Genomic DNA, 26807 nt, shown 5'->3' on the forward strand with positions numbered 1-26807 from the left:
GAGCAACTGGATATCTTGGACCATGACTTTCTCTAGGCCATCTCTTCTCTTCAAAATTGTTGCCTTGAAGACTCCAGGGATGTCCCTTCAACACTAGAAAGGGAGGAGGGGTGGGAAATCATCCTCTTTCATCTTAGAGGCAGGTCCACTCAAATGTGCCATTTTCTCCAACACACTTGTTGTCCCCAGTCTTCTCATGCAACTGTAGCAGCCCCTTTTTAAAGCGCATTTCATCCATATCTGTACTCCCTCACTTAAGAAACTTCTCTCCAACCAATGTAATAATGGAAGATCTTTTTTTCCTGCTTCTATTTGCAACCACTAGGCTAGAGTTAATCTGGATTCTCATATTGTTGTGAAAGTCACTCAGTCCATGGAATTCTCCAGTCAGGAATACTGGAGTGGGTAGCCTATCCCTTCTCCAGTGGATCTTCCTCACCCAAGAATCAAAGCGGGTCTCCTGCATTGCAGGCCAATTCTTTACCAACTGAGCTATCAGGGAAACCCGGATATCAGGTTTGTTGTAGGACAGAGCAAATAAGGAATGTGACATTCAGAACTAAGCTTTACAGATATAGTTTAAAAAAATAGTTATAAAATCATCCTATATTCTCCCCTTTGAATTTGAAATATATCTACAAACTTCTGATTTAAGTATTTTCTAATGTTTTCACATATTTCTAGATCTGTATTTTGAAAAGACTTCAAACCTAGAAGAACCCAGTAACAATGAACATCCATAGCATACAAATTCTAGCTTATAAATATCATTTCCCAATGAAAGGCACCTCAGCTACTCACAGAAATGACTGATTCCATGTCTGCTGCAAGATAAGTATAAGATAACCTGAGACTTCTCATCCTTGTCAACAAAGAAGCTTTCAGAACCCAATGGGGCCCTGTCAAAAGGACCCAGAAGAAAATTCTGAAGAACTCAAGTGGTGTAAAATGGGACAGTTTAAGTACCCAAAAGGTTTAATGCCTGCAGTGGACAGAACATATTGAATATATTTTTTGAACTGTGGATTTAAAACCAAAATAACAAACAAACAAAACTTCCTCAATTATATTTGGAAATTATGGTGGTCCCAATTCACTGTTATGAAAATTACAAAATTATAAGAAAGAAACACGTATTCTGCCTTTCCTGTCTGAATAAAATACATATTACTATCTAAAAAGTAAACAATAAGATTTCTTCTTTATAGATGACTCCCATTTGATAAATGAGAAGGAGAGATGTTAAATTCAAAATTACAAGTTTGCAACATCTAATGAATAATCAGTGTGGGACTTGACCAATGAATGGTAAAACATTAGATGACAAATTTATTTGGCACTTTTTAATGAAGGGATAAGGCTGGAACTACAGCTATACTGAAGATCAGTTTTAACATCACTAAACTAAACAGCTAGTATCATGTGCCTCACAACTGAGGCAATATGGGCACACAGGACCAACGGGGACATAATCTTACCTGAAACAATAGGGAATGTCTAATTAACTCATGTAACTACTCTATAGGAAAAACTGGGGTTAGAAGTTATGTGGCACCAACAGGAAACAACAAACCAAATCAAGTGTAGACATACTAGAGAAAAAAACAATTTGTCTACAAATCAGTGGTATTAAAAAGGGATCTATTACAGTATGAAAGAATCTTAAGAGACCCAAGAATCTAGTTAGGATGTTGCTTCTAGTAAACCAGCATAAAAAGACATCTTTGAAATATCAGAGAAGTGTGAACATAAACGGACATTTGGTTTCATTATGAAGCAACTGTTGCTACAGATACAAAACTGTTATACAGTTAGATTAAAAAGTCATCCTTTCTTAGGCATGCTTGCAATACTGACAATTGAAATGACTTAATGTCTTAATTTTCTTGAAGATACATCAACAAAAAAGTAGAAGATTTCAATAAGAGAAGTAGGGGAATTAGATGACACAATACTGAGAAATATGGATAAGTATTTAATCTGAGAGATTGGTACATGGTTGTTTGCATACTATTCTCTTTCATTGTATCCACTGGACTTCCAATGATACAAATTTTGATTAAGCAGTAAAGGAGGTTGTTCCACTGAGAAGAACACTAATATATTTGGGAATGAAATTTCTGATGATACTAAATCTCATGTATTGTAGACAACTTTCAGGTGACCCCATCAGGCACAGGAGGGGGGCCCTGAGCAATGATGTCTTCATTGAACCCTATAGTTTCCAAGCAGTGCAAGAAAGGAAGAGTAATATTTCTAGCAGCAATTATTACTTAATATTTCAAATGCTATGTGTTTTAAATATAAATATATGAATGGGAGACTTCTGAATGTAGCCGAAATGGAGGCATCTCTCCATCTTAGAAATTGCCTTAAACCAAACAAGGAGAACAAGAATCATAAAAGTAATCTCCACCCTCAGCCACCAAAAGGAAAACATCTTAAATTCCTTCAATCAAAAAAAAAAGAATACAAAATCCTTCCTACAGAAAGAGAGAAAGCAATCCCCACAGATGTCGGGAAAACTCAGAGAGATGTCCTCAATGCACATCTCAGAAAATCCAGTGAAGAACACTCTCGAAAACAGACAAATCAAAACCAAATAACGTGGGAAACACAGAAGAACAGAGCACAAAGCTAACCCTGAGGTTCTCCTGGTGCCAGTCACCTCTGACTCATGCAGCTCCACTGAGTGAATGTGAAGAACACGTCCTCAGGTGCACATCCAAGATCGAAGAATCAACCTGTGCAACGGTCAGAAGGGGGTGTGTGGGCTATAGGCAGGGCCTATTTGCCCTGAAGTTTTAAGACACAAGGAAGGCAGGGTTGAGTAAGGAATCAGAGTCAAAGCCTATTGGCAATGTGTCATTGGAGAAGCAAAGAAAACTGAGACTGAACCGTGAGCCACTCTGCAGACATCTTCCTTGGCTTGGATGAATTAAAATTGAAAGAACTATTTACACAGCCTGTGTCCTACTGAGAATTCCTGTTATTCTGGTTGTGGCCTGGCCTCTCCTCCCAGAAGACTGTCTGTAAAGGCAAGTCCAGAAGGATCTCAAATCATTCAGAGATGAGCCCCCGTTAGGAAGGAATCATTCCAGGACCCACAAAAGACACTTTACATGAAAGCAAACAAATAAACAAGCGAACAAACAACACAAGGAAAAGGAAGCAAGAGGCACTTAGAAAACATTCAGTAGGAAGAAGTCACGGTAAAATATTTCCTAAGAGGCAATGAACAAACATAATGAAATAAGAAAGCCAAGGGGCAACAGAGTGAGAAATAGAAGATTAAAATATCATCTGGTAAACCGCAGAAAAGCAGTAGAGAAAAAAGACAAAGCCACTAGAGAAATGAAGGCCAGGCTGAAAACAGCACAAGACACTGATCCACCACAATGGACCACAGGTAAAGGTGAAGAAAACAACCCGGAGGAAATAGCACTCAGAGGATGCTGCGTGAGAACTGAGAGAGAAGAGAGAGATGGGAGACAAAGTACACACACCACAAGCATAATTGCAAAAGAGTATATATATATATGTGTGTATCTCATATTATGTATATATGTATGTATATATTCAGTATATATTCTCACATGCTTCACACATGCCCTAGGAGAAGCACAGAAATATTTGAGTGAGGTAACTACAAGGATACTCAGGGAATGGTAACACCTTTACCTGTCTTACTGTATAGGACTGGGGAATGGCCTTGAGCATGTAATTTTTTCCTTAACCATGTATTACTTATTTAATATTTTAAAATGAATAAGTTGATGTGTAAATATCAATATTATGTATATAAATAGGCATTCTGAAATTTATATCCATAATGTTTAAAGAGATAGCATATTAAGTTTCTAGTTTGAACTGTCAGTTCATAGGATACAAGAAAGACTTGAGACCATCTTAAAGAAGATGACATGATTATGCAAAGTAACACTCCCACATTGGACAACTGAAAAACATAAATAAAACTGTTTTTTTTTTTTCACAAATAAACTGCAAGTGGAAAGTTGGAGGCAGATTTAATGACCTGAAATGTTATAAAAATATAATACATTAAATATATCACCCAAACACAAGATTTATGGAACTTATTAGAATGTTGATTTGGAAAAGCAAGATGCAAAATATAAGTAACAAAAACAGACTTTTCCAAGATTGAATAAATACTTCTGGATGTTAATGAACATCTAAGTTTTAAGGATATATAAAGGATATGTGTAAAAGAGCAATTTGTCTACAAATAAATATTGAATTGTATTCTAAAGATAAAACAAGATATTTGGGAACTGCTTTTTAGGATATTAGAGTTGATAGGGAATTGCATGAGAGTGTAGAGGAAATACGGAGAAGGCAATAGCAAGCCACTCCAGTACTCTTGCCTAGAAAATCCCATGGATGGAGGAGCCTGGTAGGCTGCAGTCCGTGGGGTCGCTAAGGGTTGGACACGACTAAGCGACTTCACTTTCACTTTTCACTTTCACACATTGGAGAAGGAAATGGCAACCCACTCCGGTGTTCTTGCCTGGAGAATCCCAGGGAGCCTGGTGGGCTTCCGTCTATGGGGTCACACAGAGTCGGACACGACTGAAGTGACTTAGCAGCAGCAGTAGAGGAAATAAGGCTGACCAAAAGAAATTAATTTTTATAAAATCCAGTGACAGGCATACAGAGACCCATTTATATATACCCATTTCCTACATACCTACCTGTAGGAAATTTTGAGGAAAGCAAAAAAAGTCATGTTTAACTTCTGTAATTAATGACAAACATAATAATTACAGTTATAGGAAAAGCAATTGGTATTTTGCTCTCCAGGATCTCTGGCTGGTGGGTGAAACCACCAGGGCAGATGAGCCTCAGCACATTTCACACACGAGCATAGCATGCAGAACCTTCGTGTCAGTTGCTGACTAACTCCCAGCTCAGTGAGTTGAGACTAGTCTTACTGTGCTCAGAGCCGTCAAAGCTGGAAGGCAGGAGAAAATTTTCCCTGACTAAAGGAAACCAAAAATGCAATCTTCATATTTCATAACTTTTCTAATAAACCAGATGTGATCTCACGCTTTGTAAAGCCTGGCCCTTCCCAACCTGCAGGCTCACCTTCCAGGACTGAGCCCAGCCCATTTTCTCCATATATAAGCTGCTGCCGGGAAGCTCCTCTCACAGACCTGCTCCTCTCAGCCCTACACGCCACCCCTCGCTCCTCCCTCAGTCTCTTCTTCAGGAACCATGTCTTACAAATCCACCGTGAAGACCCAAAGCAGCAGCCGCAGTGGCTTCAGTGCCGGCTCAGCCAGAGTCCCTGGGGTCTGCCGCTCTGGCTTCAGCAGCCTGTCCCTGTCCCGCTCCAGGGGCAGTGGCGGCCTTGCTGGAGTGTGTGGAGGAGCTGGCTTTGGCAGCCGCAGCCTCTATGGCCTGGGGGGCTCCAAGAGGATCTCCATCGCAGGGGGCAGCTGTGTCATCGGTGGTGGATATGGTGGCAGAATTGGAGCTGGCTATGGCTTCGGAGGTGGAGTTGGGAGTGGATTTGGTTTTGGTGCTGGGGCTGGTAGCGGCTTTGGGCTCGGTGGTGGAGCTGGCTTTGGAGGTGGCTATGGGGGCTCTGGCTTCCCTGTGTGCCCCCCTGGAGGCATCCAAGAGGTCACCGTCAACCAGAGTCTCCTGACTCCCCTCAACCTGCAAATTGACCCCACCATCCAGCGGGTGAGGACTGAGGAGCGGGAGCAGATCAAGACGCTCAACAACAAGTTTGCCTCCTTCATTGACAAGGTGAGCTGAGAGCATCTGACCCTCCTACGGGGATTGCAGAGTGCCCCAGAGAGCCAACTAAGAGACCTGTCTTACTGGGGTTGGGGTGGGGGGGAAACTCAGCAGAGAGGGGGTTGGGACTCAGGCTAGCTCTCCACTGGGATGCAGGACAGGCTCCATGTGGACCCCAGGCAGACAGTGATGGCCCCATTCATGCTGGGGAAATAGGCACAGTTCTTGATAATCCTGAAGGGAAGAACAGAAAATGAGAGAATGCAAAGAGATGGCTTGATCTGCTGGATAGTCTAAGAAAGTTAAAAGGGTACTGCTGTGCAAACTCCATTTGAGTCATAGATGGATGCTGGAGGGAGGAAAGAAAGCAAAAAACAAAAGGGAATTTGAGGAAAAACAACTCAAGTATATATCCATAGGAATACTCACCTGTAGAACCAAAAAATGAGCCTTAAGGGACTTTGCATCAGCCAGATTCATGCACTATATGGGAAACAAGATTAAATCCAATCATTAATAGAACTGGAATCTAATCATTAGATTATAAACATCTGATATCCCTTTAACTGAGGCATGTGCTTTGGAAAAGCTCTGTGCAATATGAGGAAAATGCTATGATAAAGTACATTTGTGCTTGTCCTTGTCAAGAGGAAGACAGGAAGGGTTGAAAGTCACTGACAGTCTCCATAAGTGAGAGGGAGGAAACATCTGACAGCTCCCTGGGGAAACTTGGCCAAGAGACCTGTGTGGTGGGAAGCAGAACTGTCGGCCTCTGTACAGGCTCTGGAGCAGCCCAGCACCACCGGACCACCAGACCGGCCTGGGGACTTGTCAACTCACAGATAACCATCTTGTCTCCCTGCAGGTCCGATTCCTGGAGCAGCAGAACAAGGTCCTGGACACCAAGTGGACCCTGCTGCAGGAGCAGGGCACGAGGACTGTGAGGCAGAACCTGGAGCCTTTGTTCGAGCAGTACATCAACAGCCTCAGGAGACAGCTGGATGGTATCCTTGGGGAGAGAGGCCGCCTGGACTCGGAGCTCAGGGGGATGCAGGACACGGTGGAGGACTTCAAGATCAAGTGAGTTACAGGAGAGAAAACACCTTAGCTTCCTGAAGCCCACACTCCAGTCTGTTAGATGACCAGGTCCACATGAGGGCATGATTCTTAGTAAAGCATGTCAATAGACATGACATGATAGCTATTACTAAACACAAACCCCGAAGAACAAAAGGGCCCTAAAAGTTGAATGGGAAGAGTAACGGAGTAAAGAAATTGGAAACCACAAATTACAACCTTTAGGCTGATTGATAAAGTCTCATTTGTATATGTCCATTCTGGGAAGTGGAGATCCTAGGCTGCTTTTTCTTGTTTCATCTTCACCCCGGATTCAGTTGGATTCTATTCCTTGTAATTCCAGATACGAAGATGAAATCAACAAACGCACGGCAGCAGAGAATGAGTTTGTGAAATTGAAGAAGGTGAGATTGAGTCAGACCAGGGGTTCATGCTCCTTTCCTGAAGGAAAGGATTCTGAGAAAAGAATCGTCAAGGAGACTAAAACAGGAGCAGGCTGGGCAGGAGGGCTCATCTGATCCCAGTCTGTTGGCTTCTTCCCCAGGATGTGGATATTGCCTACATGAACAAGGTTGAACTACAAGCCAAGGTAGACGCTCTCACAGATGAGATCAACTTCCTAAGAACCTTCTATGATGCTGTAAGTATCTCTCCACATTCTGTTTTATCGCCTTTACAGAGATTTGTGAAGAGTGCCATGTCTTTGGTCTAGGTGCCTCTGTAAGCATCATGACCAATGACGATCGGATGGTCTCTTGTTCTGCAGGAACTGGCTCAGATGCAAACCCACATCTCAGACACTTCTGTGGTCCTCTCCATGGACAACAACCGCAACCTGGACCTGGACAGCATCATCGCTGAAGTCAAAGCCCAATATGAGGAGATTGCTCAGAGGAGCCGGGCTGAGGCTGAGTCCTGGTACCAGTCCAAGGTGAGTGGTGAGGCGGCAGCTGATGAAGAATCCCTGTGCCTCCTCTGAGAACATCAATGAGGCTCTAGACTTCAGTGGGGAAACTTCAACTAAGAAGTGGGGGACCTCTCAGGGTAGACCTTTTGGGTAATAATGCCCAAGTCTCGTAGGCCAAAGAACCCAAGTTAGGATGAAAGCTAATGTAGATCAAGGTGAGTGACCGTTGTTTTAGCTTTATCTTAATGCTGTTTTCAGCAACAGTACCGAATATTGCTTGTCCTGAAAAGAACCAGTCAGTGGTCTTACCAAGGATAGTGTGTGATTGGTGAAGAGCGTCAGTGACCTAGTAACACCAGTTTTCTTTGAATGTCTTATGGAAAACCATTAGATTCTATTTTGAAAGCCTTGATTAGTGTCATATAAAGCCCATGGACACCTCTGATGTCTCCCTCTGGTTTACAGTATGAGGAGTTGCGGGTTACAGCGGGCAGACACGGGGATGACCTGCGCAACACCAAGCAGGAGATCTCTGAGGTCAACCGCGTGATCCAGAGGCTGAGATCTGAGATCGACCACGTCAAGAAGCAGGTACAGTGGGGACCATGGAAGAGAAAAGCATCCTTTCCTTCCTAGACTATCAGGTATCGTCAAACATCATGTGGGAAATTCTTGGGCACTGAGGAAAATCAGAGAGAGGAGGACATGTCACGGTTGAGTTTTCCTAGGTTAGAGAGATGGAGCCCAACTCAAGAGCAGGAAACAAACTCAGGATACGACGAATCTCAACTGGTCAGTGGTTCATACACACAGTCTAGAGGCATTGAAATGAGATTCCATAAGGAGAATGATTGAGTTGGGGATTCAAGACACAAGTTGGCAAAGAAAGGCTCAGGCTAGAAAGTGTGAAGGAAGAATGCTGGAAATATGCTCATACTCAATGTGAAAAAGAATCTGAGAAAAGAATCAGGACAAATGAGCGTCATTCAAATAAATCTGTGAAGTGAAAGGAAGGTGAGGTCTCAAGAGTGTGAGATAAAATCATCTTTCAGGGAGGATGTTTGTGGTTTTGTATAAGCTATTGTACATCCATGTGAACTTATCCAAAGTGTCAACATTCAAAACTAGGCAGTAGGTCCATTTCTTCCCATGTCCCCTGGTCTTCAGTCTTCTGTGGTATCTTCCAGCCCCATCATCATCAGGGTGGTTAACAGAGAAGGGAATAGATTTTCTTAAAGGACTCCAAGACTAGTTAAGGTTTGTAGAATGGCAAAAGACTGGACAAAACGAATCAAACCTCCTTTTCCGAGAGATCTGGGCTCTAGAGCTCTTCCTCCCTGGGAGAGTAGATCTCTTTCCTCTCCCCTGGAGTCCAGACTCACGCTCCTCTGCCGCTCCTCCCCTCTAGTGCGCCAGCCTGCAATCCGCCATCGCCGACGCTGAGCAGCGTGGGGAGCTGGCCCTCAAGGACGCCAGGAGCAAGCTGACGGACCTGGAGGACGCCCTGCAGAAGGCCAAGCAGGACATGGCACGGCTGCTGAAGGAGTACCAGGAGCTCATGAATGTCAAGCTGGCCCTGGACGTGGAGATTGCCACCTATAGGAAGCTGCTGGAAGGCGAGGAGTGCAGGTGAGGAGCTCACACACCCTCCTCCTCATCTGGCTGCATCTCCAAGAAGTCCAGCCAGTGAGCCCAAGGGGGAGGCTCTCTAGTGCTGGTCACAGTGCTGCTCCCAGAGGAGCACCGAGAAGGCAGGTTCCTGGGGACTCTCCTCACACGGAGGCTTCCCCTGCGGGGCCAGCTGTGGCTCTGGGTCTCATCGTGGCTGTGTCTCCTCTCTCCTAGGCTGAGTGGGGAAGGCGTTGGGCAAGTCAACATCTGTAAGTACCCTCCCCTGGCCCCATCCCTCGCCCTGTGTCCCTGTAGCTGGACTCTTGTGTGGCAGAGTGAGCTCACCATCTTGTCCTGACCTTGTCCCTTTGCCTCCGTAGCCGTGGTGCAGTCCACCGTCTCTGGTGGCTATGGCGGTGCCGGTGGCTATGGCGGTGCCGGCGGTCTCGGCAGTGGCCTAGGCGTGGGCGGAGGAAGTGGCTACTCCTACAGCAGCGGGCACAGCCTCGGAGGTGGCTTCAGCTCTGGCAGTGGCAGAGCCATAGGGGGTGGCTTCAGCTCTTCTGGGGGCAGCAGTTCCACCATCAAGTACACCACCACCTCCTCCTCCTCCAGCAGGAAGAGCTACAAGCACTGAAGTCCTGTCATGGGCTCAAACTCCCACAGTGTCTCAGGCTCCTTCTGCTGCTTTTCTCTCTCCTCCAGTTGCTTTATCCTTCCTGCTCCCTTTCCTTACTTCTTAAATTAAAACTGAAGTTGCTGAGTGTCCTCATCTCCTCTCTTTTCAAAAGCTGTTGCAAGTGAGCCTCCATTGTTCACCATTGGAAGGTCGCTACTTGGGTCCGTCTCCATAACAGGGCAACCCCCCTTATTTTCTACTGGCCCAGGAGGTCCCATCTCAGAGGTGTTGTGTTTTTCCCTTGCAGTGACTGTGCAAGCACAAGTGACTGGTTCTATGATGTACAGGGTTTGTATCCCTGTGGCGCTTCCTCTGCTCTTTGCTCACTTGTATTGCTAAATAAATCAGATTTATCATATAATGTGTGGTTTCACGTTGCCTTTCTTTGTCACCAATGGTTCTTGAGGTTTTCATGTGACAAATGAAGCATACTTCTCAGGCATGAAGCACACTCCCCACCCCCATGTGCCTCACTCCCTTCCTTTAGAGAACTTCAACAAACAGCAGTTCGGGATACTAATAATCAGCTTTCTCTCACAGATACAATTTAATCCAAATGTTTGGCAAGAGTAATGGAAGGACTCTGGTCCAACATCAACGTATACTCTGCTTTTTCTTGTTGGAGCCAAGTGTAATCAATTAGCTTCTCCTCCTAAGACCACTCAACCCACACTCAAGGGGTCAAGTCTTAATGTTCATTAGAGGAATCATGTTTCTGGCCCATCAGAGCAGAACAACATTTAGCAATTAAATAGAATATTTGATTTTTACTTAGAGTTAACTTCCTGACCAACAAACTTGCCTGAGAAAGTATATCAAGGATGATTAAAGTGTATACACTTCTGAACCAAAATTCTGCTTCTGTATATGTGTCCTGAAGAAATAGCACAAACACAGGAAGAAGTACACACATGGATGTGAATTCCAACCATCTCCCCAGCATGGAAAAACTGAAAGGGGGAGAGTTGGTCACATTCAGCAGAAAGCTCAGATGCTGGTTTCTCAAAGCGTGAAGGCGAAATAGGAGTGGTGCTTCCCACCTTCTCACACCCCAACACGCTCAGGCAGACGGACGAGCCTGAGTCTTTCCTCTCTCCGGTGTGCTCTGGCTGCTGTGGCCTCTCTGAATGGGGATAATTTAAACTCAGGATATGGTGCCAGGCTCCTCATTCACTGGTGCTGTCTTTTGGCCATACCAGTCCCTATTTCCTCATAGTGACCATTATCTCCTTTGCCCCCAGGCTCTTAAACCACGAGAGTAAGTTTCCTGGGTTCAATAGCATGGAGAGGGCGCCTCTCGATCATCTTATCAGCATCCTGCTGTGTTCACCTATAAGCATTCCCCCAGCGAGGTGGGCAGCCTCTCACATTGGTACCTTCTCACTCTCCCCAGAACTCCACCAACAGCGGGTATGTGATGACTGGGTTCCAAAACCTATGCCCACTTAGTGTCTGTATTATTATGTACCTAATTAAAAGACGCTTACTCCTTGGAAGGAAAGTTATGACCAGCCTAGATAGCATATTAAAAAGCAGAGACATTACTTTGCCAACCAAGGTCCATCTAGTCAAGGCTATGGTTTTTCCTGTGGTCATGTATGGATGTGAGAGTTGGACTGTGAAGAAAGCTGATCGCCGAAGAATTGATGCTTTTGAACTATGGTGCTGGAAAGGACTCTTGAGAGTCCCTTGGACTGCAAGGAGATCCAACCAGTCCATTCTAGAGGAGATCAATCCTGGGTGTTCATTGGAAGGACTGATGCTAAAGCTGAAACTTCAATACTTTGGCCACCTCATGCGATGAGTTGACTCACTGGAAAAGTCTCTGATGCTGGGAGCGGTTGGGGGTAGGAGGAGACAGGGACGATGGAGAATGAGGTGGCTGGATGGCATCACCGACTCGATGGACATGAGTTTGAGTGAACTCCGGGAGTTGGTGATGGACAGGGAGGCCTGGGGTGCTGTGGTTCATGGGGTCGCTAAGAGTCGGACACGACTGAGCGACTGAACTGAACTGAACTGATGAGGAGTAATGGAAGGAAAATACTGACTAGGAAAAATACATAGAATACAACAACAAATAATAAACAGATTGCAAAATAATATGTAGACATCTACTTAAAATCTTAAGGTGAGGGTGTTGATAGCAAAATAGAAGACTGGAAAGCACCAAACTCTCCTTTTGCTAAAGGAACACTGAGAAAACAACCAGAAGCTGTCTGAACATTGTAGGAGCTCTGGAAAACACTCAAAATTTGCAATAGCCAAGCAAATGCCCTGTCAAGAAAATCCATCTTCCATATCACAGCAAAATTTCATGACAATGTTCCTAGCACTTTCCCTCCCCTACATGTGGTGCAGTTGTGATCTTGAGCAGACAGCAACCTTGTTTGTAAACTTTTTTTCCAATCCCCCTCTCACACTCCAGTGTCCCCTCAAATCCATTTGTTCCCCTTGGTCACCCTCCACCCCTCAACACATGCCTCTTGAGTCGGAGATGCGGATGCAGACTATTTGCAAATTATCGTGCAAGTCTCTTCAAACACATCTGGGGGGCATTCCTGAAGAAATGTTGCAAGGTTCTCATCTTCGTTTCCCATAAATCAGATGCAGGCAAGAGAAGTAGCAGGGACACTCAGTAAAAACTACAGGGTAAACTACAAACTCATAGACACCTGGGGCAAAAGACTACGGGAGAAGATAAACAATAGACCCTCTGAACATCCAAGGTCCAGAGGCTAAGCTGCAGTGAGACTCTTTGGGAAATGAGGACATTCAAAGGCAGCTGTGTATAGGAGAACATTTAGAAAACTGTGCCTAGGTCCAGGCAAAACACATGTTCAGAAATGTCCTGAGAAGTCTTAAGCATTCATCTGGGACTGCTCTCTAGGTTCAGAGCAAACCCTGTTATGTGGTGAACCAGTGTCCCATCACGGGGAGAGGTGGTTGTTCTCAGTTTGCTGTTTTGGCTTTTTTATTGTTGTTTTTCAGCTCCTGGTATTCAATAAATCTTCATCAAAAATTGTAGCTGAACACAAGCTATAGGAGCAGCCTGGTGTTGAGGTGTTCAGCAAGCCAGGCGCGGTTGACTCATTTAACACTACTAGTCAATGTGAAGCATAGGTCCTCAGGGGCAAATCCAAGAATCTTTTGTTTGCAAAAGTCATGGGGTGCATGCATGACCTGAGGCAGGACCCTGTTAGTCATGAACTTTCTAGAAACTGGGAAGTAGAATTGGATAACAAATCAGAGACATTTGATTGCTCCTATTGGCAGCATTTTGTTAAATAAGAGGGAAAAAAGCAGAGACTGAATTGTAAGTTATTCTGCAATGATTCACTGGGCAAGGTTTTTAAGGAATGATAGAATTATTCACATAGCCTGTTAGCCTGAATATACCCCCAGCTCACTCCCCAGAATATTTTCTGATAAAAACTCATCTAGAAGGAGTTCACCTTTTTTGAAGATGAGCACTAGTCAGAAGGGAACCATTCCAGGACCAACAAAAGAGATACACATTCAAAAATGAAATGAATAGGAAAATAAAAAGGCAGATAATGAGCACTCATCAGAACAAAGTCATCATAAAATATTGCCAAAATAAAATAAATCCTCTATAAAATTCAAGAAAAAAAGCATATAATAAGAGAGCAAGATATAAAACATTACTTAGAGAAGTCAGATATGAGGCAGAGAGAAAAATAAAACTAGCAGGGAGGTGAAGGTCAAGCTGATGTCAGTACAAAGGGCAATGCACATGCTGAACGCACAGCAAAGAGCATATGGGAGAATGCTGACAAAAGAGAATCAGGGGTCTCAGTGGGCGTTAATAAGAGGTTAAAGAAAGGTCCAGAGGATATAGGATAGACAAAGAATATAAAGGAGGTTCAACACAAGTGTAATCTGAACACCTAACTGAAAAGAGTGTATACACACATACGCAGCCTCACACACACAAATGGTCCCTCCCAAAGCACAGAAACATCTTCAATTAGGTGGCTGGGGATTTGCTCTGAGATTCATTTTGACAAATAAATATAGGCAAATGTGCATAATTTAGTCATTTTAAAATATGTAAAACCTAGACAGTATATTGGAGAAGGCAATGGCACCCCACTCCAGTACTCTTGCCTGGAAAATCCCATGGACAAAGGAGCCTGGTTGGCTGCAGTCCATGGGGTCGCTATGAGTCAGACACGACTGAGTGACTTCACTTTCACTTTTCACTTTCATGCACTGGAGAAGGAAATGGCAACCCACTCCAGTGTTCTTGCCTGGAGAATCCCAGGGATGGGGGAGCCTGGTGGGCTGCCCTCTATGGGGTCGCACAGAGTCGGACACGACTGAAGCAACTTAGCAGCAACAGACAGTATATTAAAAAGCAAAGACATCATTTTGCCAACAAAGATCCATCTAGTCAGATGGTTTTTCCAGGAGTCATGTACGGATGTGAGAATTGGACCATAAGGAAAGCTGAGCACCAAAGAACTGATGTTTTTGAATTGTGGTGTTGGAGAAGACTCCTTAGAGTCCCTTGGACTGCAAGGAGATCAAACCAGTCAATCCTAAAGGAAATCAATCCTGAATATTCACTGGAAGCACTGATGCTGAAGCTGAAACTCCAATATTTTGACTAGCTGATACAAAAAGCCAACTCATTGGAAAAGACCCTGATGCTGGGAAAGATTGAAGACAGGAGGAGAAGGGGAAGACAGAGGATGAGATGGTTGGATGGCATCACTGACTCAATGGACATGAGTTTGAGCAAACTTCAGGTAAGAGTGAAGGACAGGGAAGTCTGGTGTGCTGCAGTCCATGGAGTTGCAAAGAGTTGGACATGACTTAGTAACTGAACAACAACAACAAATATTTTATATGGGTATAAAGAATGAAGTCTTGCAGCTTGTGACAACATGGATGGATCTCTAGGGCTTTACGTTAAGTGACATAAGTCAGACAGAGAAAGACAAGTATTGCAAATCTCTCGTATGTGAAATCCAAAAAGCAAATGCATTTTCAAAAACTTAAAAACTAAACTTATAGATGCGGAGACCAGATTGGTGGTTACCAGAGGTGGGGAGAGGCGGGAGAGGTGAGAGAAATGGGTGAAATGTTTTTGCAAGTTTTAAGTTTAAATAAATTAAATTTTAAAAAAATCCACAGAGATACAATCATATATTCTTAGAATGTGATGGCTAACATCACAATAATTGAGGATACCAAGGCAACAATACGGAACAACTGGAACACTCATACACTGCTGTGGAAACACAAAATGATGCAAGCATTCTGCAAATGTATATACATATATATTTATACATTTGCCTATACCTTTATATTTATATAGGGCTTTCTTGGTGGCTCAGGTGATAAAGAATCTGCCTACAATGCAGGAGACCCGGGTTCATATGGAATGATATCAGAGAAGGCAATCACAAAAGGCAAGGAGTGGAAAACTCTATAGGGTAGGCTGTTGTTATTGCTTGGTCACTAAGTTATGTCTGACTCTTTGCAACCCCATGGACTACAGCATGGCAGGCTTCCCTGTCCTTCACTCTCTCCTAGAGTTTTCTCAGTCATGTCCATTGACTTGGTGATGCTATCTAACCACCTCATCTGTTGCGCTCTTCTCCTTTTGCCTTCGATCTTTCCCAGCATCAGGGTCTTTTCTAATGAGTCTGCTCCTCACATCAGGTGGCCAAAGTATTGGAGTTTCAGCTTCAGCATCAGTCCTTCCAATGAATATTCAGGGTTGATTTCACTTAGGATTGACTGGTTTGATCTCCTTGTTGTCCAAGGAACTCTCAAGAGTCTTCTCCAGAACCACAATTCAAAGGCATCAGTTCTTTGGTGCTCAACTTTCTTTATGTTCCAACTCTCACATCCATATGTGACTATTGGAAAAACCATGGGTTTGACTATATGGACCTTTGTAAAAAGGCAACCTAGTTTATTTAACAAATAAATGGCCCCAAAATTAAGAGCTAAATGATATAAAGGATGTATTATTTAAAGGATATATCACCCAAATAAACATGCATGGACCTCATTTAGACCCTGAGTTGAACAAATTATAAAAATAAATAAGAAAAAAGGGAAATTTGAATGTTCACTAAACTTCTTGACTTTAAAAAATTATTGTTAAATTTTTAAGGTATAAAAATAGCATTTTGGTCATTTTTTAAAGAGTCTACCGTTTAGAAATAACCACTGAGTTGAATGTGAAACTCTATGACTTTCCTTCTGGAATTTCCTTTCAAATAATCTAAGATGGATGAAGAAAGTGGGTGGAGTTATGGATGAAATAAAGTTGACCTTGAGATAATAATAGAAAAATCTGGGTAATGGGCACCCATCCATAATAGATCAATAATGACCTATTATGTCATTCTTATATTTTTCTATCTGCTAATTTTTACATAATGGGAAGAGCAAGTCAAATTTAACATATTTGTAATCACTGGGAAAATGGTAATCTTTCTGTTAGGGCATGAACAATAGACTGCTCTTAGATTTCCAAGTTCTTAGCTATTACAAAAGATCAGATTGGAATTATGGATGAAGCAAAACTGGCCTTGACATAATTGCAAAATCCAGGTAATGGGCATGTACATTCTGATACACAAGCATATCGAATGCATAAATTCATAAAATCCGTAATTCAATGCATATTGAACCTTTGCTTGAGACAAAGTCTAACTCCTAGCCTCAGTTAATTGGGAATAGTCTCGTACTGATATCAAAGATCAAAGGCAGGAGAATTTTTTCCTTTGTTAAAGGAAGCCAAAAAGCAACCTTCTTATTTCTTCAGTTCAGTTCAGTTCAGTCAGTTGTGTCCGACTCTTTGTGACCCCATGAATCACAGAATGCCAGGCCTCCCTGTCCATTCTTATTTCTTATCTTTTCTAATAAGCAAAGTATCATCTCATTTTTTATAAAGCCCAGCCCTTCTCGATCTCAGGCTCACCTTCCAGGGCTGAGCCCAGCCCATTCTTCCTTTTACACTATCTACTGGAAACTCATCTGATACTTTTCCTCTCATACCCTTCTTAACTTCTTCTTCTTCAGGAACCATGTCTTGCAAATCCACTGTGAAGACCCAAAGCAGAAGCCACAGGGGCTTCAGTGCCAGCTCAGCCAGAGTCCCTGGGGTCTGCCGCTCTGGCTTCAGCAGCCTGTCCCTGTCCCGCTCCAGGGGCAGTGGCAGCTTTGATGGAGTGTGTGGGGGAGCTGGCTTTGGCAGCCGTAGCCTCTATGGCCTGGGGGGCTCCAAGAGGATCTCCATCGCAGGGGGCAGCTGTGCCATCGGTGGTGGATATGGTGGCGGAATTGGAGCTGGCTATGGCTTTGGAGGTGGAGCCGGGAGTGGATTTAGTTTTGGTGCTGGGGCTGCTAGTGGCTTTGGGCTCGGTGGTGGAGCTGGCTTCGGAGGTGGCTATGGGGGTTCTGGCTTCCCTGTGTGCCCCCCTGGAGGCATCCAAGAGGTCACCGTCAACCAGAGTCTCCTGACTCCCCTCAACCTGCAAATTGACCCCACCATCCAGCGGGTGAGGACTGAGGAGCGGGAGCAGATCAAGACGCTCAACAACAAGTTTGCCTCCTTCATCGACAAGGTGAGCTGGGAGCATCTGCCCCCAATGGGGACTGCAGAGTGCCCAAGAGAGCCAACTAATGTCCTATCAGGGGGAGACTTGGCAGAAAGAGAGGAGGGGACTCAGAGGAGCTCTCTACTGGCATGCAAGATAGGTTCCATGGGTATCACAGGCAGGAAATGATGGAAATAATTTAGATCCTGCAAATTTCTCTCATTCCTGCCTAGGAAACATTGTCAACTCTTGATAACCCTGAAGCAGAGAAAAAGAAAGGAAAGAATGAAATAGATTAACACTTACCAGTAATGGGTCTACAATGGGACACGAAGACAAGGCCAGTCACTACCTACCCTGAGGTTCTGGCCCACCTTTCTAGTAGGAAGAAAAAAAGAGAAGAAAAGTAAAGTAAAAAAAAAAAAAAATTTCAATACAGATGAGAAAAAGAAATATTTTAGATGTGTAAATATTTATAATTTCCTTTTAAAAAGAAGTTATTCTGGAGACAGAGCATGGCCACCTATAACAATGCTTTAGAAGAGATACAAGCACTAAATGTGAGTTTAGATTAGTCACTTCAGTCGTGTCCGACTCTGTGCGACCCCATAGATGGCAGCCCACCAGGCTCTCCCACCCCTGGGATTCTCCAGGCAAGAACACTGGAGTGGGTTGCCATTTCCTTCTCCAATGCATGAAAGTGAAAAGTGAAAGTGAAGTCACTCAGTCCTACTCTTAGCGATCCCGTGGACTGCAGCCCACCAGGCTCCTCTGTCCATGGGATTTTCCAGGCAAGAGTATTGGAGTGGGGTGACATTGCCTTCTCCGATTTAATCATTAGATAACATTTAACATCCTTTTTACTGAAATCCACTAGAAAATAAAAGCTTTGTATATTATATCGGATGAAAATCATTTTAAACTGAAATTTTGATTCTGCTTGTCAAAATAAAGAGAGGAAGTGATGAAAATTCACTGATATAGGCACACTTACTTATAGGGCAGGAACAGCTCAAAAATCCATGGGGGAATTTCATCAGTGAGATCTGTCAGTTTAGAAGGAAGAAGATTAGGGGAGCATACCTCCCAATCTGAGTCTCTGTGTATTCTCTTAGTAGCCCAGCACCATGGACACAACTCCAGCCTTCTTGGAAACCTAGTAATACAGACACTTATTGCTCTCTATCTCCAGCAAATGACTCTCTTGCCTTCCTTTAGATGTAGTTCCTGGAGAAACAAGGGCCTGGACACCAAGAGGACCCTCCCTGAGGAGCAGGGATCCGAGCCTGTGAGGCTGACCCTAGGGACTATGGTTGAGCAGTTCATCAACAACCTCAGGGAGTGGAAGGATTATCTTCTCTTTTTTTAGTGACTGCCCAGATCCAGAGCTCATGCAGGATCTGGTGGAGAACTGACTCATGCAGGATCTGGTGGAGAACTTCAAGAACAGTAGATTATAGGAGAGAAATAGTTCAGCTTTCTGAAACCCACACTTGGTCTACTGAGTGACTAGGTTCTGTTGTGGGCATGATTGCTTAAGAAAAATATCCAGTGGAAATGAACATTGTAAACTGTTGTCTAAACAGGAACAGACTCACAGACTTAGAGAAGGAAATTATGGTTCCCGGGGTTGGGGGTGGGGAGATAGGGGAAGGGACAGTGAGAAAGTTTGGGAAGGTCGTATTGTAATACTGCCGTATTTAAAATGGATAACTGACAAGGGCCTACTGCATAGCACATGTAACTCTGCTCAATGTTGTGTGGCAACCTGGATGGGAGGGGAGTTTGGGGGAGAATGGATATATGTATATGTATGGCTAAGTCCCTTCACTGCTCACCTGAAATTATCACAATATTGTCAACTTTCTATACTCCAATACAAAATAATAAGTTTTTTAAAAATAGATAACTAATGAGGACCTACAGTGCAGCACAGGGAATCTACTCAATGCTCTGTGGTGACCTAAATGGGAAAGAAATCCAGAAAAGAGGGGATATATGTATACATATAACTGATTCACTTTGCAGTATAGAAGTAACTAACACGACATTGTAAAGCAACTTTATTCCAATAAAAATTAATTAAAAATAAATACGTTGCCTAAGAAAAATATGAATGAACAAAATGAGCAATAGACTTCATTATCAAGTACATATCCCCAATACTAGGGGAAAAGAGAGAATAGTCCCTTCTTAGGCTCCTTGGACTGATAGTTCCATTCAGTAATTATCCATTTAATGAAAAATGTTGGGTCAGGAAAGGTTCTTTCAAAATGCTTTATGAATTGGCTCAAGCATCTCTCCTCATCCTCTCTTTCTGGAAATGAAGAAGTAAATAGGCACTGAATCAATTTGTAACACTGAAGAAAGTGAGCTTAGCAAGGTTAGGTGTCCCCATCCTTTTGTTGAAGGCTAGAAGAGCCCACATCTGGGAAGAGAAGATGTTGGGTGGGCTGGGAGTGGGGGTCAGCTGAGTCTGAGTTGTTCCTCCTCTCCCAGGAGGTAGATGCTGCATGGATGAGGCTGAGCTGCACACCGAGATAAGTACCTTTAGTGATCAAGTTGTTCTGTTACATTCCTACTTTGAGATGGTGAGCTCCTCACCCTGTTTGTTTATTTCTCTGCTTAAGGGTCTAAGTGGATGGAATCCTGGGAGGTGGATCTTATAGATGTATCACTGGAAGCAGAGGTACTGACAATCCATATCTCGTAGGAGTGCCCTCAGACGCAATCTCAGAGCTCAGACATTTTCATGGTCCTCTTCATGGACAACCACCATAATCTGGACCCGGATAGCATCATCTCTGAGGGCGAAGGCCTATAGGGAAGATTGCTCAGATGAGGCCAAGTCCTTATACCAAACAAATGGGAGCAGTTTCCAGCAATGGGAGAGGAATTCTGTGCTCCCCCCCACCCGCTGCTCACAGTTGGTTACACTCAGCTGCACCAGCTTAACTGCAGTTTTTTGAGTGGAGTCTGAAATACAGACATTGAGTGATCTCATAGGATGTCTGTCATTGCTCCATTCACATAGACAATTAAAGAATTCGCAATAATGCCTATTGAACAAAAAGAAAAAAGTTTAATGACATTGCCCTACTGAGCTTTGCCTTCAACCTTTTTCTGATTATGAAATCCCTTAGATATCACAAAGAACATCACTAGTTAATTGAAAAACTAGATGCTCAGTGATCAAACAGAACTATTCAATTGTGCAGCAGCAAACAATCTTGTGCCACCTATTTTTTCCAGAGAAGAAGTCACATCATTTGGTATGAGTTTATTAGAGGGCTGGGAATTGAAAGCCACTGTTAGCACATGAAACTCCAGAAACACTGCATCTCCCCCCATGCACACGGCTTCTCTGTCCTTCTGGATTACAGCACAAGTAGCTGCAGGTCAAGACAGACAGACATAGGGATGAACTGCACAAAATCAAGCAGGAGACTGCTGAGCTCTACCCACATGATCCAGAGACCAATCTGAGATAGACAATGGCCACGTGCACTTCACCATCTCCAGTGGCTATGGCAGTGTCGGTGGTGTCAGCAGAGGCTTAGGCCTGCGCAGTTGCAGTGGCAAATCTTACCGCAGCACTCACAGCCTTGGAGGTGGCTTCAGTTCCAGCAGTGGCAGAGCCATAGGGGGATGGTTTCAGCTCCTCTGGTGGCAGCAGTTCCACCATCAAATACACCACCACCTCCTCCTCCTCCAGCAGGAAGGTCTAAAAGCACTGAAGTCATCCTACTGGTATTTGGTCCCACATGTCCAGCTGCATTGCCCATTCCTTAGGATGCTGCCTCTTTCCTGCCTCCGACTTCTCCTGGCCTATGAGTTAGAGCTGAAATTGCAAAGTTCTCATTTCCTCTGTCTACACCAACCTCACCTGAGTTTCCCTTATTCACCATCAGAAGGTCGGCAGTCAGGGTCACAGAGATTTGTAGACATCCTATTCATGTTCCCATCATCATCATTTTCGTCAGTCTACCATGATTCTGGGAAGAAAATGACTCATGCCTGCCTTGAAAACTGAAACTCAATCTACATCATGCTATCAGAGCCGGGACTCTTCCCTTTAATTTTAATTATCCTATCCATTCTAACAAGACTCAAGAGTTCCTCTCAGAATGAATAAGTTATTTTCTTCTGCAGTGTCCCTAAACGGTAATGACGCCACCCTCTCAGGTACAGTTATATCCCTGCGATGCTTTGCTCTCTTTGCTTTCTTTGTGTTGAAGAAAGCAGATTCCAATAAAAAGATTCTGTGTTAGATTGTATTATTGATCATGTACTGGTCCTGAAATTTTCTTATCCCACACAGAGATCCTCATCTTTGTAGAACCACCTCTCAGCCCCACTGGTGACTTAACCTGTCTCATACCCAACTCTGTTGGTCAGCATCATGTGGTAGTCAGTTATCCTGTGGGTGGATGACTATCAACTACTGTTTGGCTCTCTGCCACTTGGCTTTTTCTCAAAATGGAGTCTTTGAAGCAGTCTCTTCAGCAAGTGGTGTTGGGAATGTTGGACACCTAGTGTAAATCAATGAATTTAGAACATGCCCTCTCACCATATACAAAAATAAACTCAAAATAGCTTAAAGACTGAAACATAGAACATGACACCATAAAACCCCTAAAAGAGAACACAGGTAAAACAGCAAAGGAAACCATAAACAAAATATAAAGAAAATCTACCGAATGGGAGAAAATGTTTGCAAATGCTGTGACTGACAAGGGCTTACTTTTCAAAATATACAAACAGCTCATACAAAAAAACAACAAAATCAGCCCAACTGGAAAATGAGAGAAGACCTAAAGAAACATTTCTCCAGAGAAGAAATAGAGATGGCCAATAAGCAAATGAAAAGATCAGCATCACTAACAGAGAAGTGCAAATCAAAGTTATCAGTACAATGAGGTACCACCTCATAATGGTCTGAATGGTCATCATTTAAAAGTCTACAAATAACAAATGCTGGAGAGGGAGTGGGAAAAGGGAACCTTCCTTACACTGTTGGTGGTTCAGCCACTGTGGAAAACAGTATGGAGTTTCCTCAGAAAACTAAAAATAGAATTACCATATGACCCAGCAATCCAACTCCCGCGCATATATCCAGACAAAACTTAAAAAAGATATGTACATCCCTACGTTTACAGTGGCACTATTCACAATAGCCAAAACATGGAAGCAATCTCAGTGTCCATCGACAAATGAATGGATAAAGAAGATGTGGCACATACATATAATGGAATACTACTCAGCCATAAAAAGAATACAATAATGCCATTTGTAGCAACATGCGTGCATCTAGAGATTATCATACTGAGTGAAATAAGTCAGAAAGACAAAGCCAAATCCCATATGATGTCATTTGTGTGTGGAATCTAAAATATGACACAAATGAACTTATCGGTGAAACAGAGCAAAATCAGGGACATACAGCATAGACTGGGTGGTTGCCAAGAGGGTGGTTGGGTGGTGGCAGAGGGTAGGAGTGGGAGTTTGGGATTAGGAGATGCAAACTGGTATAAAAAGCCTCTTGATGAAGGTGAAAAGGGAGAGCAAAAAAAGCTGGCTTAAAACTCAATATTCAAAAAACAAAGATCATGGCATCCAGTTCCATCACTTCATGGCAAATAGATGGGGAAACAATGGAAACAGTGACAGACTTTATTTTCTTGGGCTTCAAAATCACTGCAGATGGTGACTGCAGGAATGAAATTAAAAGACACTTCTTCCTTGGAGGAAAAGCTATGATAAACCTAGACGGCAATCCTAAAAAGCAGACATTACTTTGCCAACAAAGGCCCATATAGTTAAAGCTATGATTTTGCCAGTGGTCACGTAGAGATGTGAGAGTTGGACCATGAAGAAGCCTGGGCACCAAATAATTGATGCTTTTGAACTGTGGTGTTGAAGAAGACTCTTGAAAATCCCTTGGACTGTAAGGAGATCAAACCAGTCAATCCTAAAGAAAATCAGTCCTGAATATTCATTGGAAGGACTGATGCTGAAGCTGAAGCTCCAATAATTTGGCCACCTGATGTGAAGAACTGACTCATTAGAAAAGACTCTGATGCTGGGAAAGATTGAAGGCGGGAGGAGAAGGGGATGACAGAGGATGAGATGGTTGGATGGCATCACTGACTCAATGAACACGAGTTTGAGCAAGCTCTGGGAGATGGTGAAGGACAGGGAAGCCTGGCGTGCGGCAGTCCATGGGGCCTCAAAGAGTCGGACACGACTGAGCAACTCAACAACAGCAACAACAATAGGCAGGGTCTACTGTACAGCACAGGGAACTATATTCATATCCTGTGATCCACCATCGTGGAAAAGAATATGAAAAAGAGTGTGTACGTACACATATAAAGCTCTCACTGCTGTATAGCGGTAATTAACATAACACTGTAATTTAACTATATTTCAGTAAAAATAAGGTTTAAAATGAAGTCTTTGAAAATACATTAGGAAAGAAAATGAATCTGGGTTCTTGGAAACTGGATCAGCATGATCTGATAACTGAGCTGTCTGTTTTTCCATCTCCACTTGGTCCCCGTCTGATCTCTGAGACTCTCTCAAAGATACCCTTCACAGCCCCCACCCATCACTGGGAAACCTCTGCACTGATCCAATGGAACAGAGGATAGTTGGTAGGAAGGTGAAATGTTTGATCCCTCTCTGTGATAATACCAATTTTTGCCAAAAGCTATCGCTTTGTTACAACATCTGATATGCATCAGTCAAGCTGATGGGTACAGAAAAGGAATATTCCAGATCTTGGTGGATGGGCTTAAAACCATGTGGTGCTTAATGAGTTGGAATGGATTTCCTTTTACCTGAAGATATTTGGGATCCATTGAAGAACTTTAAACAAATGCTGGTTAAAATTCATAAAACTGTACACCTCAAAATAGTGAATTTGACTGTCTGTAAATTGTATCTCCATAATGTTGAAATAAAATAATGCTAACAAAAAAGTCAATGAAATAAATTAATAAAATCTCCAAACGGTGTTGTTTAGAGACTTTGCTTTGAAATGCTATTGGCAAAAAAAAGAAAAAAGAGATTGAAAAATTGTCCAAGTTGACAGATGACATCAGATTAGAACCACCATCAGATGAAGGTGGATCTGGTTGCGAACATTTTCCTTTTGTGACAGGATATCCAAAAACCATTTCACTGTAAAATTCTATACAAGCAAGATCAATGTTAGAGGTTTATTCAGATCTTCCCAGATATCTGTGTCAAGGTTATGATTTTTTTACTTTTAGACAGAAACAGACTTTTAGGCCAAGTTTACACAAGCTTATTCTAGAATTTGGCTAATCAGGCTTTTCAACCAGGTCCTATCTGTATGCAAAAGAATAAAAAGTAAAGGAAAATTCCCTAGGAACAACAGCCAATTCTGTTATAATAATTTTGCTACTTTGAAGCCATGGCAGAAACCCTCTGCCCTGGGTCATGGATCAAGTGGCAATCTAGCCTTGTTCTGTGGTTGTCTACAGGTGGGCAAGGGTCTTTCAGCCAAGCAGGTCACTAGGTAGAAACTTTGGAGCTAAGGGAGACTTCTTGTCAACTGCAAATTGGCACTTGCCATGGGCACTTGACATCTACCTCTACAAGGATTAAGTCGTGTGCTACTGACCTTCAGCACTCCCTGAAAGGAGTTTTGGGTGGAAAACAGAAACAAGGCACCCTGTGCTTGGGGAGAAACTGGCAGGGCAGGTCTTCAGAGAGTTAGATATTTTCAGGAGCTGATTTTATGACCCCAATTATTGTATCTCCCCATATCTAGAAAAGCACTAAAATCCTTCACAGTGATGACTGTTTCTCAGGATGAGCAGAAAACTTCAGGAGACTAGCAGAAACCTTCTGGAAAAATATATGCTTGATTGCACGTATTATTCCCCCTTGACCAAAATCACATATATACTGACCTTCCACCCTGCTTCTTTGGAACAGTTTCTCAGCTGAGGTGCTGTCTCCTGGGCTGTAGTACTCATTTTGCAAATAAAACTTAACTCACAGCTCACGTTGTGCAATTTTTTTAAATTGACACTTCTGAGGATTAGTGATCTCTCTACCCTGCCATAATGAAGCTATAGGATTTGAGTGATGGAAGCAGAGGTTAGGAACTGCCAAGCAGCATAAAATCCCAAAAGCTGGTGGGGAAACTTACTAATGAGCCAGGCACAGACTCTGCTTCCCCTCCCCACATGAAGCTCTCCATGACAGCAGTTAATTTACCTCACCACCCTGGAATGAGGGTCAGGTTATGTCCCCAGTTCTGTGGAAGCCAGCTACATACCAGCAGCTTGACACTGGGGGGTAGGCATCACTATCCCTGTCAGCTGTGAATAGGGACACCAGACAAAACAGAGGCTGCCTGGTAAAACCTGAATTTCATACAAACAACAAAAACATTTTAGCGTAAGTTTGTCCCCAGTGGGGCTTCCCAGATGGCTCTAGTGGTAAAGAACCTGCCTGCCAATGCAGGAGACGTAAGAGACAGTTTCAGTCCCTGGGTCGGGGAGATCTCCTGGAGGAGAGTATGGCAATCCACTCCAGTATTCTTGCCTGGAGAATTCCATAGACAGAGGAAACTGGCAGGCTATGGTCCATAGGGTCGCAGAGTCATACACAACTGAAGCAACTTAGCACACACGCACACAGGTCCCCAATATTGTACAGAACTTACCTGTACTAAAAAAATGATTTGCTGTTTCTCTGAACTTAAAATTGAACTGCATATCTTAAATTTTTATTTATTAAATAGGGCACTCCTACCTGTGAACTACAGACATATTGAACCACAGACAAGGGCACAGGTGGTTGAGGTGCTGCTCCAAATTCCCATTGGGAAGGGACAGACAATAGGTAAAGACTAAACTCCCCCACAGATCAGTTCAAACAGCCTTGGGCTTTCCTGGGTTTCTCACAGTTATGTGTCACCATTGGTGATCCCTAGTATCAGGGCTTCCATTTGTTTCTATAATTGCTCAGACTTGATCCTGGAGGAGGGAAACAGCCGTACAGCTGTTTGGCCATTTTAGCCAGAACTTTAGCCATGGATTTTTCTAAAGGATATTGTGCTTATTTACTATCCATGTGATTTATTAAATGATGTTAATGAGGATAAAGGGTGAAAGCAAACATGTAAGTCAAAATATTA

General features: G+C 43.2%; 1 protein-coding gene and 1 pseudogene across 2 annotated transcripts; both read left to right on the forward strand.

Annotated features, from left to right (window-relative positions):
- The first annotated feature begins 5238 nt into the window (after positions 1-5238).
- Positions 5239-10001, forward strand: LOC129536560 (keratin, type II cytoskeletal 6A-like). Of its 2 annotated transcripts, XM_088836889.1 has the most exons (10): positions 5239-5458; positions 5525-5778; positions 6635-6849; positions 7190-7250; positions 7391-7486; positions 7613-7777; positions 8219-8344; positions 9162-9382; positions 9599-9633; positions 9745-10001. In XM_088836889.1, exons 1-10 carry the CDS (start codon positions 5239-5241, stop codon positions 9999-10001), a joined length of 1650 nt encoding a protein of 549 aa, XP_088693015.1. The 2 variants fall into 2 exon arrangements, with proteins under 2 accessions (XP_088693015.1, XP_055251534.1); XM_055395559.2 differs by having other exon boundaries at positions 5239-5778.
- Positions 10002-17116: 7115 nt separating this feature from the next.
- On the forward strand, positions 17117-18998 carry LOC129535974 (keratin, type II cytoskeletal 6A pseudogene; annotated as a pseudogene).
- The last annotated feature ends 7809 nt before the right edge of the window (positions 18999-26807 follow it).

This window comes from Moschus berezovskii, chromosome 6 (assembly GCF_049115385.1).
Source record: "Moschus berezovskii isolate FMDL1 chromosome 6, NW_MosBer_1.0, whole genome shotgun sequence".
NCBI lineage: Eukaryota > Metazoa > Chordata > Mammalia > Artiodactyla > Moschidae > Moschus > Moschus berezovskii.